The following is a 17,245-nucleotide window of genomic DNA, read 5'->3' as shown; positions in this document are numbered from 1 at the left end:
CAGCAGGCAGGCAGAGAACCAGGGTGAACCATCTTGCAGGGGCTACCTCTGGTGGTCCCTCTCTCCATTTTTTCTTTTCAATTCCTTCCTTTCATATTTTTTCACTTAATAGTATTTTATTTTTTCCCAATTCTGTGTAAAAATAATTTTTAATATTCATTCTTGTAAGATTTTGATTTCCAAATTTTTCTTTCTCCCTCTGTCCTTCCTCTTTCCCCAAGAAAGCAAATAATCTGATATAGGTTATACATGTACACTCATTTTAAACATTTCCATATTATGCATGTTGTGAAAGAAGGATCAGAAAAAAGGGGAAAGCCACAAGAAAGAAAAAACAAAAACAAATTTTTAAAAAGTGAAAATAGGATGCTTAAATCTGCATTCAGTTTCCATAGTTTTTTCTCTGGATGCAGATGGCATTTTCCATCACAAGTCTTTTGGAGTTGTCTTGGCTTACTCTATTGCTCAAAAGAGCTAAGTCTATCATAGTTAATCAAGAGACAACGTTGCTGTTCTATGTGCAGTGCTCTGGTTCTGCTCACTTCACTCAGCATCAGTTCCTGTAAGTCTTTCCAGGTTTTTCTGAAATCAGCCTGCTCATCATTTTTTGTAGAACAATAATATTCTATTACATTCATACACCACAACTTGATTCCCCAATTCCCCAATTCCCCATTGATAGGTGTCCCCTCAGTTTCCAATGCTTTACTACCACAAAACTCTGCTCTCTTTCTGAGTGAATGAATGAATATTGAGTCACTGTTGTCAAAGGAGATCATTCATTTAGGGCAAAATGAGACTAGAAAGGCCATCTGGTCCAAGGTCCAGAGGGGTCAAAAGCCTTGCTTACAATGTCATATAGCTTAGTAGAAAGTGAGAGAACTGAGATGTGTAGTTCCCTTCAAACGCAATGTCCTTTCCCCTGGGCCATGGTTAGATAAGTCATTATTACTGGAGATGTTATCAGAAACTGAACTAGCCATGGGGATTTGACCTAGGCTCAAGTTCCTGCTCTCAGTGGAAGAATTATTCCAGAAGAACTCTCTTTACCTTCTGATTCTGGGACTACTTGTTCTTCTTTCTTGTTGGAGCACTTACTCTGTCTCTTTCTCTAAATCTTCTCTACCTTTCCAGCTCTTCCTTTGCAGGGAGCCAGAGGTGGACCAACTGTCAACTCTTGGTCTGCACTCCTATGCCAGTGATCTCCAGAACTCCGACTTTGGCCCTGTCCTCTTATCTGGTCTTTCTAACATCTTAGATTTCTTGTCCACAGCTTCAGTCCAGATTATCACAGACTCCTTCAGCTTCACTTACTGAAACAGTGACTACACACATTGTTCTTCCCACCCATTTCTCCTCTCATGCATCTATTTCATACAGTCTTTCTGAAATCATTGTTTTCAGAAGCTGTTCTCAAGATGTTACTATTTTATAGCGGTTCCTCATTGATCAATATATTAGCTTTGGATTCTTCTGCTCACTTGGGAAGAGCTGCTATCCCGCTCATGGTCATTCCATGATCTTACCAGCCTAATGTTCTTCCCTGTAGTCATGCAGATCTGTTTATTAGCTTGGACACATTGACAGCTCTTCATCTCCTTTTTGTGTTTGCATGTGCCTATCAGTATCCTTCCCCTGATAGTCAAGCCAATTGGACTTGAGTCCATTATCCAGTCATCAATTGAAAAATAGATCTTCCTCAAAGGAAAACTATGAGCGAACAATGAAACAATGAGCTACGCTATGCAGGATTACCCAAGTTGCACAGGTCATAGTGGGAAGTTCTGACAAAAGGTGATATGCTGGAGAAGGAAATGCAAACTGCTCCAGTATCTTTGCCAAGAAAATTACATGAATAGCATTAAAATGATAAAAGAGATGACACCAGAAGATGAGCACCTCAGGTTGGAAGGCATCCAACGTGATAGTAGGGAAGAATAGGGAGCAACTACAAGTAGCTCCAGAAAGAATGAAGCAGCTGGACCAAGGTTGAAAGGAACCTTGGCTGTGAATAAAAAGGAAAGGCTAGTGCTGTAAAAGTTAACATTGCATAGGAATTCAGAATGGAAGATCTGTGAACCAAGGTAAGCTGAATGCGGTCAGTCAAGAGATGGAAAGATTAACATTGACATCTTGGGTGTTAGCGAACTTAAATGCATGGGACTGGGTGAATGTAATTCAGGGGATCATTATATATACCACTGCATGCAAGAATCCCTTAGAAGGAATGGAATAGACCTCATACTCAATAAAAGGGTGTGAAAATAAGTACTGGGGTATAATTTCAAAAGTTATTGAATGATATCTGTTCTAATTCAAGGTACAGCATTCAACATCACAGTAATATAAGTCTATGCTCCAATCACTGATGCTAAAGAGGCTGAAGTTAATCAGTTTTATAAAAACCTACAACAACATTTAGAAATAAATATCAAAAAAGATGATCATAAGAGATTGGAATGCTAAAGTAAGAAATCAAAAGATAATTGGAACAACAGGAAAGTTTGGCCCTGGAATACAAAATAAAACATGGAAGAGATTCATAGAATGTTGTTAATTTTGCTGCTCATAATAAACACTCTTTTCAACAACCCAAATGATGACCCTACCCATGGACATCACCAGAAGGTCAATATCAAAATCAAAATTGATTCTATGTGTTCTAACCAAAGGTAGAGAAGTTTTGGGCAGTCATTTAAAATAAGAACTGAGTTGACTGTGCCTCAGATCCTAAGATTCTTATTGAAAAATTCAGACTTAAGTTGAAAAAGCTAGGGAAAACCATTACATACGAATTAAATAACATCCCTTATGAATATGAGGTGGAAGTGATATATTGATATAAGGGATTTATCTGGTAAAGAGAGATTGAAGAACTATAGATAGAGAGTTCACAATATTGTATAGGAACCCGCAACAAAAAAACATTCCAAAGGAAAAAAAAAGAGCAAGAAAGCAAAATGGCTGATCAGACTTTACAAATAGCTGAGGAAAGAAGGAAAGCAAAAGGCCAAGATAGACCTAAATGAAAGCAAAATTATAGAAAATACCAAGGAAAGATAAAAAGGTTTTCTTAAATGAGCAATGCAAAGAAATAGAAGAAAATGATGGGGAAAACAAGACCTTTTCAAGAAAATTTGAGATATCAAAGAATGTTTCATGTAAACATGAGCATGGGGTTGGGATTTAAAAGAAGCAGAAGAGATTAAGAAGATGTGGCAAGAATACACAGAAAAACTGTACAAGGAAGTCATAACATCACCAATAGCCATGATAATATGGTTACTGAGTCAGAGCCAGACATCTTGGAGAATGAAGTTGAGTGGGCCATAGGAAGCATTGCTAACAATAAGATTAGTGGAGATGATGGCATTTCAATTGAGCTATTTAAAATCCTAAAAGATGATGCTATCCTAATCCTAAAAGATTCTGCAATCAATATGCCAGTTTATAAAACAGCAGTGGCTCCTAGAAGGGAAAAGATCAGCTTACTTTTAAAGAACTACAATGCCAAGGAATGTTCAGATTACCCGACAATGGCACTTATTTCACATGTCCGCAAGGTCATGCTTAAGATTTTGCAAGCTGTGATTGGTATCATTTTTAGGTTTGTCTAACTCTTTATGATCCCATTTGGGGTTTTCTTGGCAAACATACTAAAGAGGTTTGCCCTTTCCTTTTCTCAGTTCATTTTATAAGTGAGAAAACTGATACGAAAAGAGTTAAGTGACTTGACCACAGTCATACAGTTAGGAAGTATCTGAGACCAGATTTGTATTTGGGATCTTCTTGACTCCAGGTCTAGCATCCTATTCCTCTGTGCTACCTGGCTGCCCATTTTGCAAACTAAGTTTCAGCATATGTAAATGTATTCCAGAACAAGAAGGCAGTTTTCTCCTTCCTTCTTTCTTTCCTTCCTTCCTTCCTTCCTTCCTTCCTTCCTTCCTTCCTTCTTCCTTTCTTTCTTCTTTCCTTTCTTCCTTTCTTCCTTCCCTCCTCTCTCTCTCTCTCTCTCTCTCTCTCTCTCTCTCTCTCTCTCTCTCTCTTTCTACAAGGCAATTGGAGTTAAGTGACTTGCCCAGGGTCACATAGCTCATAAGTGTTAAATATCTGAGGCCTTATTTGCACTCAGGTCCTCCTGACCTCAGGCTCAGTGCCCTATCCACCTTGCATTTAGTTGCCCCAGACAAGCCGGTTTTCAAAGAGGCAGAACTGGAGACCAAATTGCCAACATTCAGTGTGTTAGGAATAAAGTACAAGAGTCCCAGAAAAACATCTACTTCTGTTTCATTGACTACACTCAAGCCTTAAACTGTGTGGATCACAACAAAGTGTGGCAAGTTTTCAAAGAGATGGGAATACCAGATCATCTTATTCTTTTCCTGGGGAACCTGTGTGAAGGTCCAGGAACACTAGTTAGAACTGAACATGGAACAATTGATTGATATAAGTTTGGAATAGGATAAGTCTTTATATTATCAATTTATTTATTTAACTTTTATGCAGCATAATTCATCATGCAAAATGCCAGTCTGGATGAATCAAAAGCTGGGATTAAGGTTGTTGGGAGAAATATGAAAACTCTCAGATATGTAGGTGCTACCACTCTGATGGCAGAAAATGAAGAACTAAGAAACCTTTAGGAGGGTGAAAAAAAGATGGTAAAAGCTGACTTGAAGCTTAACATCAGAAAAACTGAGATCTTGGCAATTGGTCCCATCACTTCCTGGCAAGTAAAGGGAGAAGAATTGGAAGAGGTGTCAGATTTTATATTGTTGAGCTCAAAGATCACTGCAGATGGTGACTGCAGTCATGAAATTTAAAGATGCTTGCTCCAAGGAAGGAAAGCTATGACAAAGTGGACAGAATATTAAAAAGCAGAGAAATCACCTTGCTGACAAGGATCTGTATAGTCCAAATTATATATATGTATTTTCCAGTAGCAATGTATAGTTGTGAGACTTGGGCTACAAGGAAAGCCAAGCACTGTAGAATTGATGCTTTCAGATTGTGCTGGAGAAGACTTAGGAGAGTCCCTTTCTTGCGAGATCATTTTTAGAACAGTTGTTCAACCTTCACTGAACTATTCAACACACTGTCTCCTGAACCTGTCTCTGACATTTCCTCCTTCCTGCCTTTGCTTATGAGGGCATGTAGTGTGGTGGGAAAAGGGCAATTTTGTTGTTGACAGATCTGACCTCTTACTAGCTATGGGCAAATCACCTTTCTGAGCCTCAGTCTCCTTATCTGTAAAATGGCAGTAATAACATTTGTACTATTCACTTCATGAAGTTATAGGATCTCAGGGCTAGAGGGGTCTCAAAGGCCATCTGTTTTAGCCTCTCCAGCTTCTGAAAAGCTGTCATTCTTAGAAAGTTCTGATGTGAAGCCAAAATGTGCCTTTTTTAATGTGCCGTTTTTTGCCACTTTCACCCATTGTTTATGCTCCTCTCCTCTGAGGAAGAGTCTCATCCACTTTCGACAAGACCTCCCTTCCCACTCTATCCTCCAGGCTTAGCATCTTTGATTCCTTTAGACTTTCCCTGAATGAGCCCCATGAACCAGGACCTTCTTTCTCCTGGTGGCCATTTCTGGTCGCCCAAAGGAATGATTCACTGCTCTCCTGGCAGGAGGCGCCGGCGGACGTCTGGACAATTGGGAATCCCCTCACATCTGTACCACAACACTGGGCCAGGCTAATGCGCTTTTTCTTGAAATCCTTTTCCCTTTCCTCTTTTTGCCCCAACAGTGTGACTTCATTTTTCCAGAGGACACAAATGCTGCTTTGTTTCTTCCTTTGATCTCTAATGTTCTCAGCCAGGCTTCTCCCTTATGACCATAGGAGCATAGACTTAGAGCTGGAACAGGGCCTTAGAGCCATAAGTCCTCCTTATCTTACAGTGAAGATACTGGGTCCCGAGAGTTTTAAGTGACAGGATCACGCAGCTAGGAGTGTTTGAGGTGAGATTCAGTTCCTTCTGACTCCAAGTTAAGAATTCTCTGCTGCTACTGATGATAAAGCTAAATCTGAAGGGAAGGCAGCAGGAGGGAGGATGGATATAGGAAAAGGAGGCCAGTGGGAGAGAGGGGAATTTAAATCAACTAGCAGGAGAAGAGGTAGTTTCTGTGGGATGACCTAAAGCTGCTCCCCAGCCAACGGGCCAAATGAGAGAAAGGTGCTGAGAGGGAAGGGGGTAAAGGGTGAGGATGCGGGGTCTGAGAGCTTTGGGTTCCTCCAGGCTGTCCCGAAGACCACGTCTCTTTTTGTTAAGTACAGCCAAGTTGATCCTGTATATTTGTATCAGTTGAGACATTGTACTCTCCCACCTCATCCTACAGCTGAGGAAAAGAAGAAACTTGCTGAGGAGAAGGCCATAGAGATAGAGGAACAGAATAAGATCATCGCCGTGGAAAAAGCTGAGGCTGAGACAGCCCTGGAGGAAGCCATGCCCATCTTAGAAGCCGCCAAGCTGGAGCTGCAGAAGCTGGACAAATCCGACGTCACAGAGATCAGGTAACGGCTCGTGGAGGGGCCACGGGGTAGGGACTGAGTCAGGAGGGCCTGGGAGCCAGCCCTGTCTCTAGCCCTACTCGCTGAGCAGTCCCTTGGACACTGAGGGCGCCAGGGGAGGTCCCACAGACTCCCCAAGTGGCAGAGAAGGCACTAGCTTGATCTGGTTTGGTGGAGGGAGTTTTCCCATCATGAGAATCCCTGACTTCCTCAATGGCTTCTCCATGGGGCCTTTCCTGATCCTCCACTCAGTGCATGTGCCCTCCTCCTAGATCATCTTGTTCTTGTTTTGTATATGCCTGTACATATACACATGTTCTCCCTTGGATGAAAACAAGCATTTATTAAGCACTGTCTATATACCAGCCCTGTGCTGTGCTTAATCCCACTGGATCCTTACAACAATCCTGCGAGGCAGGTGCTATCATTATCCCCCCTTTACAAATGAGGAAACTGAAACAATCATTAATTAAGTGGGTTGCCCAGGGTCACTCCACTAGTAAATCTCTGAGCCTGGACTTAAACTCTGGTCTCCCTGACTCCAAATCGAGGACTAAGTCTGTGACATCTGTCAGTGTCCCAAGCACCTTGAGGCAGTACCTGGCATATGAATGAATGAATGAAAATGCATTTGTTAAGCACTTCTCATGTACCAACTGCTGGGGATACAAATAAAGAGAGATTGTTCTTGTGTAAATCCCTCTCTGATTAAGGGAAATAGCATGTATTGGTAGATGCAGCTGCAGTGTGCTTAATAAAGCTGTTAGCAGATTGGCTATTAGAAATCTATGGCTAGGCCCAGAATAATAAAAATAAACATTACACACTAGTAGGTGAAATGGGATCCATATATGCTTTTCTTCCTCTCTGTGACAAATGGGCCCATAATTCTAGCCATTCTAGTTGTGGCTTCCAACTGATGTTCATGCTAGCCTTTCAAAAGTTACTAGGTAGAGGGAGCCTGTCCAGATGGTTCTTCCCCCTGGCGAGAAGAAGAGGCCCTTGCTCCGCACTGTCTGCCCACCCCCAAACCTACCCTGCTCATTCTCCAGTGGACTCTGGAAGCTGCATCTCATACCATTAGTGAAATTCAAACAATGGACATTGTCCTGGAGTCTTTGAAGGAGTTCCTTCTGTTCTGATTTATTGCTGACTCTTCTTCCTTCTGACTCATGCATGCAGGAGTCTTTCCAAGATGTTATCATTTATATGACTTTGCATCTTTAATCATAACAATTCAGTTAAATTCAGCAAGCTTTTATTAAACCTCTTCTATAATTGGGGCAGCTAAGTAGTGCAGTGGAGAGAGCTCCAGGTCTGAAATCAAGAAAATTCATCTTCCTGAGTTCAAATCCAGTCTCAGACGCTTACTAGCTCTGTGACCCTGGGCAAGTCACTTGATCCTGTTTGCCTCAGTTTCCTCATCTGTAAAATGAGCTGGAGAAGGAAATGGCAAACTACTCTGCCAAGTGGTATCTCTGTGAAGACAATCCCAAATGGGGTCATGGAGAATCAGACATGAATAAAATGACTTAACACATAATCTGTGGCACTATAGAAAGTACTGGATGAAAGTCATTTCAAGTAGGAGTGTTGGGGGGGAATCAGGAAAAGCCTCCAATACAAGATGGCCCCCAAACAGTGTCTTGAAGGAGATTAGGGAGTCTAGGAGCTGGAAGAGAGGAAGGGGATCAGCCTGAGCAAAGTTAATACTTTTCTTAGATGAGAGACCTGGAGGCTGGAAGGGACCTCAGAGGTCATCTCATTCAAATCCTTCGTCTTTCAAATGAGAAAGCTATGGCAGTGACTCTGTCACCGAGGGGCTCTGAATCCAGCACTGTGTTCTTTCCGCTGTCCCTCACTGTCTCCTCTCACATACTCATTACCCAAGCTGGCTTTGTCCATTCTGATTCTGATGCTGGTGCTGTATCTGACATTGCTTTTTCCCCCCTCATTTGAAATGATTTCAGGGGAAGATGATATCATATTTTGTCTTGATTTTTGGAGGTGCCTGTCTTCTCCTTGAAGGCGAATAATCTTGGTTTTTTATTAAAGGAGCATTTGATTTAGGACAGCGCTATTTCTCTGTCCAGAAAGCAAAGCATTCATCTGGAGATGTTATTGCTGGTCGCAAGAGGCAGTCTTTTCCCAGGGAAGTTATTCCTTTGCTAATTACTGTTGTCCCCATTGCTGAGCTGAGAAATAAAGGTTGTCCGGGTTGTTTCTCAATAGAAAAGATTTGCTTTGCTGTGGAATTAGCCCAGGTAGCTAGGGTTTGGGTTGGTCAGGGGTAGAAATACTCCACAGAAATAAGCACATCCCTCCCATCTTCCACCTTTGCCAAGGTCCCTTCCCACCTCCTAATCAGTATTCCCTTGAATTTATTTCCATGGCCTTGGTTTAATTCGGCAGTGTGCCAGACATCCCTTCCCACTGTCCTGGGTCCCAAGTGGTCCCGATGTCTGCTCTCAGTCACCCTGGGGATGATGGCCCCATGTCATCTATCTGTGCAGTGACACGATGCCATGGATGTGGAGCAGCAAATAAAGTGGCTCAGTCAGTCTTTCCTCTTTGAGGAAAATTGCTTTTTGGAGTCATTGGCTTAGATTCCCTATTTTTCCACCTTTGATCTTTCTGCCATTTTGATCAATGAGAAGAAAAAGTTCTCTTTCCTGCTTTCATTTCTGGATTTATGCTTTGGGATCTTTGCGTATCATATTTGGATGAAAGAGCAAGCCTTCGTGGTACACATGGAAAAGAGTCTCTTTACATGGCCTTGTAGATGGCTCTGGAAAAGTGGAAAAAGCAGTGACTTTTCAGGGAGGGCGACTAAGTTCAAATCTTGCCTCTGATTCCTTACTACCAACACTGACTTTGGCCAGGTCATTTACTCTCAGTTAAGTACTGCAGGCTTTACCCTGTTCCTCTGCAAAAAGAGAGGGTTGAATTCTGTAGAGAAGAGCAGGACTGGCAGAGTTATTCAGGCACTATTATCTTTATTTACAGATATGGAAACTGAGGCTCACATAGATTACATAACTTAGCCATGGTTGCACATTTGGAAAGCATTCAAGCTGGAATTCCAACCTAGAGGTCTCCTGATCCTCAGGTTCAAAGCTCTGCTATCACTGAACTCAATGTGGGACTTCCCACCCCTAACATCAGTGTCTTTGAATACTTACCTTGAGCCCATCTTGATTTTTATTTTATTTTATTTCTTATCTCAGTTTTTATCTTGTGATTCTGTGTATGATTGATTGATTTGGACTTTTTTCCCCCTAGGTCTTTTGCTAAACCTCCTAAACAGGTGCAAACTGTTTGTGAATGTATCTTGATTATCAAGGGCTACAAGGAACTCAACTGGAAGGCAGCCAAAGGCATGATGTCTGACCCGAACTTCCTAAGGTCTCTCATGGACATGGATTTTGATTCAATTTCCCAGAGTCAAGTCAAAAACATACGAGGCAAGTGCTGACAACTAGAGCAGAAATCTCACGTAGGCAGACATTGTCCCAACTCGGGACTTTTCTTTATTCCAATCTAGATAAAACCATGGAATTTGGGGTTTGTTTGATCTCTTAGGAAAGAGATACTGTTGGGAGACATACATAATCCAAGACTGAGAAGAAAAAAGTAATTTTCCATTTACAGGGCCCATAGTTTTGGATTCAGCAAAGGGATTTGAGACTCTTTAAGAAACCAAATTCTTTTTCTCATTGGCAGTAACATATACAAAATCTGCATGTTGCCCTAAGTTTTACCTGGCAGGACACAGCCTTTTTACTTAGCACTTCACTTATGATTTTTCTCCTATGCTTGCACTTTCCGTAGAAGGTTGGGATAAGTTCTTGACCTGACTGACCTTTTCCCAGTATAGTGCTAAAGTGAGCTGTTAAAAAATAGATAGTGAGTATAAATGTCTCAAGTTATCAATTAACAGTCAACTGTTTGGTGCTTTGGTTCCTGAGGACCTAAAAATCCTTCAGGCCTGAATTCTGAAAGAAGAGGCATGATTCCTCTTAGGGAACAACTTTTCCTACATTTCTGTCTATATATATATTTATATCATCTGTACCTATACCTACATCTTTACCTATATCTATGCTTATCTTTATATCTATACCTTTATATCTCTATATTTGTCATCAATATATTCAATATTTCTTTCTTTTTTTCCTGAGGCAATTGGGGTTAAGTGACTTGCCTAGGATCACACAGCTAGGAAGTATTAAGTGTCTGAGGCTGGATTTGAACTCATGACTCCAGGGCTGACACTCTATCCACTTGTGTCATCCAGCTGCCCCCCATATTCAATATTTCTGAGGAAAGCAATCATAATTGTGTAGCTATAACTATTTATCCTGATGTTTTTAAGTTTATAGAAGCCTACATTATAGGTTTAGAACTGGAAGGGACCCAGGAGAGCAGCTAATTTTTGCCCCTTCACTTCACAGAGAGGGAAAATGAGACCCAGAGAAGGTTCGTTGACTTTCCTCCAGGTGGCTTACCCAGCTAGGGTAGTGACAGAGCTAGGAGGTGACAGAAACAAAATTTGAGCCACGATCTTTTGATCTAGGACTCCTATTCCAGTGTATATGTCCTGGTGCCAGAATGTCCTCCTCCAATTCTTGTGTCATTTTGATGTTAGTTTTGCCCCCTCACAATAAACTCTCCCTTAATGTTAGTTGCTTTTATTTATATGATAAAACCACCATAGGGATCCTATAAGCATAGCTTTGTGATGGTTTTATCTGAGAATCCTCTCCCATTAACAGAAAGTTCAGATGACAGTGGTAGCAAGTAAGGGGTCTTTCTCAGGAACTTTGATGATCCCATTACAAACCTGGGCCATAGGTCTCATGCAGCAATGGCAGATGTAATACAGGCATGGAATGGCAGAGATTAAGCTGCATATACAGACATAGCCTCTCAACACAGACCTGGAAAGCCTAATAGGAAGAAGGGACTTTGGGGAAGGTTCCATGTTCATTTGCCTTTGTCGCTTGAGAGGATTTGCTCATATGCAAAAGGTCACTTATGAAAAACAGATGTCTGAGACTTTCTGATCTAAGACAGTTGGGATCTATATTTTGTGGACATATTTACTAATGAATTAGAAGTACTTAATTTGCCCCAAAGTATCTCATTTTTCTCATTTTCTCAAACTGTATGTGCCAAAAATTTCAAAACACACCCCAAACAGAGTTCATTATCTTCCCTTTTGCACCGTACCCTCTCCTCTTCTGAACTTCCATGCTTCTGTCCAGGTCATCACCTTCCTCCCAGTCCCTCAGACCCACAACCTAGGAGTCATCCTGGACTCTTCACTATCTCTCACTTGGTTATATCCAAGCTGTGACCAAGGCCTGTTGATTTCTCCTCCACTGCATCTCCTGTCCGTTTCCTCTCCTGAGCATCTCTTGTTCATTTCACCTCCACAGCATCTCGTCTATTTCACCTCCTCAGCATCTCTTGTTCATTTCACCTCCACAGCATCTCGTCTATTTCACCTCCTCAGCATCTCTTGTTCATTTCACCTCCACAGCATCTCGTCTATTTCACCTCCTCAGCATCTCTCGTCATTTCACCTCCACAGCATCTCTTGTCCATTTCACCTCCTCAGCATTTCTTGAATATACCTCCTTGTGTCTCCTTTGATACTATCCCGTGCTATACAGGCCCCAACATCCCTCAAGCCTGGATCATTGCAGTGGTTACCAATGGATCTGCCTGCTTCCAGTCTCTGTCTAATTCAGTCTATTCTTCACTGATCTTCCCAAACTGATCTTCCCAAAATAAAATCCGACCATGTCATCCCTCCACATTCCTTCCCACTCAACAAACCTCAATGGCTCCCTATTGTCTTCAGAGTCAAATACAAAATACTCTATTCAACATTTAAACCATACATCACCTGAATCCCTCCTATCTTTCCAGTCTTCTTACTTTCCTCATCTTCATGTATTCTGCTCCCCTGCTGTTCCTCACACAAACTCTAGACATTTTCATTGGCTATGTCTAATACCTGGAACATTTTCCTTCTCTTGTCCGCCTCCCAGCTTCCCTGACTTCCTTCAAACCCCAGCTAAAATCTCACCCTTTGTCAGAAGACTTTCCCAGTCTTAATCTTTTTGCTTTCTTCCTGACATAATTTATTTCCATTTTATCCTACATATATTATATTTGTATATTGTTGTGGTCCCCTGTTGTCCCCTTTCCCACTAGACTGTGAGATTCTTGAGAGCAAGACTGGTTTTTGCCCCTTTTTTGTAATCCTAGAAATTAACACAGTGTCTGACACTTAGTAGGAACTTAATTGATGTTTATTGACTGAACCACTGATTGAAAATTTTAATGTTTTATCATAAGGACTCTTAAAGAATCTCAATACAACAATGGAAGAAATGGAGGCTGTAAGCAAAGCCGGGTTGGGCATGCTGAAGTTTGTTGAAGCTGTGATGGGTTACTGTGATGTTTTTAAAGAAATCAAGCCCAAAAGAGAGAAGGTACTGTTTGTGAATCCTACACAGTGATGGGACTGTGTCCAGTCTGGGGTTAATTGGCATCTCATGTATTCACAGCCCTTCTTTATTGATCTGAGTTAGAAACCCTTTCTTGCATTTTCCTGTAGATTCTGGCCCTGAAACATATCTCTTTTTAGATGAATTAGGGAATGGGAAGAGTTCTCCAAAGGTTTTGTCAAATTTTGTATATGAGGAGGATGAAAAAAAGTTTTTAAACGAGTGCTTCATTCAGGCAATTATATTAAAATATAATTGGGAAAACCAAGAATGAAGAGGAGCATTTATATATTTAGACTGCTAATTGTTCCCATTGATCAAAAAGCAAAGAAGCAACTCACTAGGGTCACCCTTGTCTTTAAATGCCTTCTTTTGTACTTTTAACTTGAAGCCATAGCTTAATGCTGGAAATCACTAGTGTACACATGAAGATGATATATACACATAAACACATAAACATATGTTTATACATTATGGACACCTATGTGTGTATACACATGTGTATTATATATGTATGTGTACATATATATTGAGACAGAGAGAGAGAGAGAGAGAGGCTTAGCATCATGTTAAAGAAAAGGCCCACATATGAAGAGAGAGACTATCGTGTAGCTCAAAGGGTGGGAGAAGAGACATCTCAAGCTTCTTTTCCTTCTATCTTTCTCCAAGAGAGACTTTAAATTACTGCCAAAAGGAGAAGTAGGAAGTTGGAACGAGGGGCTATTCTGTTCTCCTCAGAGCAAGGGGATACTGGGCTAGAAGTTTATCCGATTTCTTTCTTAAATACTATTTATTTAGGGGATATGATTGGTTCCAACTACCTTCGGATCACTGTCATTTTGGTGGGGAAGGAGGACCCCAAGATCTCTATCCAAGATTTGAACACTTTCCCCCCTAATACCAGTTCCATGATAAATATACATAGAAAACAGCAAAGAAACCCATTTATCCAAATCATAACAGAAATTAGAGAAGATCTACAAAGGAGAAACTTGACAATACAGAAGGAAGGAGCGCTACCATTGGTAGTGATGTATCTGAGCTCAACCAAGAGTATCCTACTTTTCATTAAATGGAAAGCTCCCTGAAGTTTTTAGAGTAGCTAGCTGGGACAGGGACATGATAGAACCTGCCAACTCCTTCCAGAATCATTTTCTTTAGCAATATGAAGTGGGATTAGTTTCTTCCATTTTCCCTGTTGAAGCTGGAAGCCAGAAGTACTTGCAGTGACCAGAAGTACTTGAAGCAGCCTTGAAGCTTGATGAGTCCTCTAGGGGACTTAACTTTGAAGAGCACTGTAGTCCCTTACCAACTTCTCCCTGCCCCTCATGTGAAGGGGCAGAGCCTTTATCTCTACCAATAAGAAGAGAAACCCATGTCAGTGGGCTTTAAGATAGAGGTTACATACATACATACGTACATCCATATATAAACATATCTATATACACATAAACACATATATATTGACATACACATCTCTATACAAACATAGGTATATCTACACACATCCACACACACAATCAAAAAAAGTAACCCCATCTTCACTTAAATATGAATTGCTTTAGTCTAATTGGATTGAAGGATTGAAAGGAGTTGAAAAAGCAACTGAAGACAATGCAGTGATCCAAGACAATTCCAATAGACTTGGGGTGGAGAATGCCATTCACATTCAGAGAGAACTATGGAGACTGAATGTGGATTGCAACCTACTATTTTTACCTTTTTGTTTGTTTTTTCTTTCTCATATTTTTTTCCTTTTGATCTGATTTTTCTTGCACAATGTGACAACTATGGAAATATTTTTTAAAGGATTGTACATGTTTAACCCTCCCCCCCCCAAAAAAAAAAGAGAGCTAAAGAAAGAAATCCAGGTTGTGGTTGCCTGTGGTACTAAATCACTTGGTCCCCTGTGCCGTTCATTAGATCGCATAGATGTGTTCCAAGTCTTAGAAAAGGGATCCTTGTAGCCTCTCTCTTCTCCTTTCCCCCTCCTCTATACTCCCTTTCCCAATTCTCAAGCATTGTGTATACTCTTTAAAATATACAGGTGGCAAGACTGGAGAGAAACTATTTTCTCAGTAAAAGAGAACTGGAAAGAATTCAGAATGAGTTGGCCACACTCCATGCTGAACTGGAAGCTTTGGGAGCCAAATATGAGGCAGCCATATTGGAAAAGCAACAGCTCCAGGAGGAAGCAGAGATCATGGAAAGACGGCTGATTGCAGCTGACAAACTGATTTCCGGCTTGGGCTCAGAAAACGTGAGGTTAGCTTAGTTTCTTGAAAGAAAATTAAGAAAAGTTTCTTAAGTTGATTCTAGAAGGTGAATGGTTTGAATTGGGATGTCCACCATTGTAAAATGGTTCCCATGGCTACATTTATTCAGCAAGTGGATTCTTTTCTGTGCATCAAAGGCTTGCAAAGCCTATTTGTAAGTCCTATTATATCCCGCTAAGTAGAAAGGACCCCGTGAGACTGTGGTACTAGGCAAGGACATGTGACATAATCCATAGATGGCTCCCTGAGACACTTGGAACTTTGGTAGTTTGGTGGCTTCTGGCTCAGTGTCTGAAGCCAATGATTGTGGGAGTCAGCATCATTACTGGGAGGGTGAGAAAGTGATCTGCAAAGTAAGTCTTTTTGGCTTGAGAAGTCCATGATTAAAGCTGTAATTTGCAAAGTCTTAAGTGTAGTGGGTAATACAGTCCCATGGCAATGCTTTTGGACACGTTCATTTTGCTCGTGCTGTGAGTTACTCATGATATATGTGTCCATCAGCCTGAAGAAATAGTTGGCTGGCAGAATTTGGCAGGGAAAGTTGCAAGTCTTCTAAAAGTCCCTACCAGAACCTGATGACTAAATTAGAGAGATTGTCTCTTTCCCATCAGATGGCTGGCTGACTTGGACGAGCTGATACATCGACGATTCAAGTTGTTGGGTGACTGTCTGCTCTGCGCTGCCTTCCTGAGCTACGAAGGGGCCTTCACCTGGGAGTTTCGAGATGAGATGGTCAATGGGCTTTGGCAAGGAGATTTACTGGATCGGGAAATCCCCCTGAGTCAGCCTTTTCGCCTGGAGAATCTGCTCACAGATGATGTAGAGATCAGTAGGTAAGGGATGCTCTTTGGCTGAGAGAGCTGTGCTATTATTTCACGGCTCGGGAGGGGACAGAAGGATGGTGGGTGGTCCTCCGAGGTGGTGGTGCTAGAGGAAGCCAGGGTTGGGCTGGGCCTAGGTTTAGTGTGGAAATAGAGGTGGCCCTCCACTTCTTCCGTAGAGCAGGGATGGAGCAGGCCCATGTTTTCTCCTAATACTGGAAATAGGGCCATTGGTTTTTTTCCTTTCCACTAGAGCCCTTTTACTCAGCTTTTGGCATTTAGACTCTGAGCAATCCAGTAAAAACTATAAAAGAAGCTTTAGGTACATCATTGATTTTCTGATGTTTGGATCCCCAGGTGGGGCTCCCAGGGCCTGCCTCCTGATGAGCTCTCTGTTCAGAATGGTATTCTCACCACGCGAGCCAGTCGTTTTCCTTTGTGCATTGACCCCCAGCAACAAGCGCTAAATTGGATAAAGAGAAAAGAAGAAAAAAACAACCTTCGGGTAGGGTTGAAGTGATCAACAATTCTTCTCTTTCATTGACCCGAACCCTGCACTATGACAAATGATTTTGAATTTGAAATAGGAAAGACTGATGGTCCTTACTCAAAACTCAAAATGAAAAGACCCAAGCATGGGAAGCTGGGAGTTTTATGATCAGCCCTATGCTCTTTTAACATTTTTTCTTTTTCTGAGGCAATTGGGGTTAAGTAACTTGCCCAAAGTCACATAGATAGGAAGTGTTGTGTCTGAGGTCAGATTTGAACTCAGGTCCTCCTGACTTCAGGGCTGGTGCTCTATCCATTGCATCACCTAGCTGTGATTTAACATTTAAAAAATCAATGACTCAAGGGTAGCTGGATGATGCAGTAGATAGAGCAGCAATCCTGGAGTCAGGAAAACCTGAGTTCAAATCTGCCTTCAGACAAGTACTTATTAGCTGTGTGAGCCTGGGCAAGTCATTTAACCCCAATTGCTTCATGGGAGGGGAGAAATCAGTGGCTTGGATAAGTGACACACTTTTCAGATTTGTAGATACAAAGACAAAAGGAAAAAGCTAGGAAGTTACTTGACAAATTGCAGAACACTTGCCAATCTGCATTGGTGGAAGAATT

General features: G+C 41.5%; 1 protein-coding gene across 1 annotated transcript in view; it reads left to right on the top strand.

Annotated features, from left to right (window-relative positions):
• The window catches only part of DNAH10 (dynein axonemal heavy chain 10), a 154,239-nt gene that overhangs the window by 116,592 nt on the left and 20,402 nt on the right, over positions 1-17,245 (top strand). Inside the window, exons 57-62 of the mRNA XM_051975908.1 lie at positions 6,340-6,514; positions 9,794-9,975; positions 12,881-13,017; positions 15,080-15,297; positions 15,920-16,141; positions 16,487-16,634. Of these exons, the coding sequence (XP_051831868.1) occupies positions 6,340-6,514; positions 9,794-9,975; positions 12,881-13,017; positions 15,080-15,297; positions 15,920-16,141; positions 16,487-16,634 (1,082 nt within the window). The remainder of the gene's footprint in view (positions 1-6,339; positions 6,515-9,793; positions 9,976-12,880; positions 13,018-15,079; positions 15,298-15,919; positions 16,142-16,486; positions 16,635-17,245) is intronic.

This window comes from Antechinus flavipes, chromosome 1, assembly GCF_016432865.1.
Source record: "Antechinus flavipes isolate AdamAnt ecotype Samford, QLD, Australia chromosome 1, AdamAnt_v2, whole genome shotgun sequence".
Lineage (NCBI taxonomy): Eukaryota > Metazoa > Chordata > Mammalia > Dasyuromorphia > Dasyuridae > Antechinus > Antechinus flavipes.
This window is presented reverse-complemented; position numbering and strand designations above follow the sequence as displayed.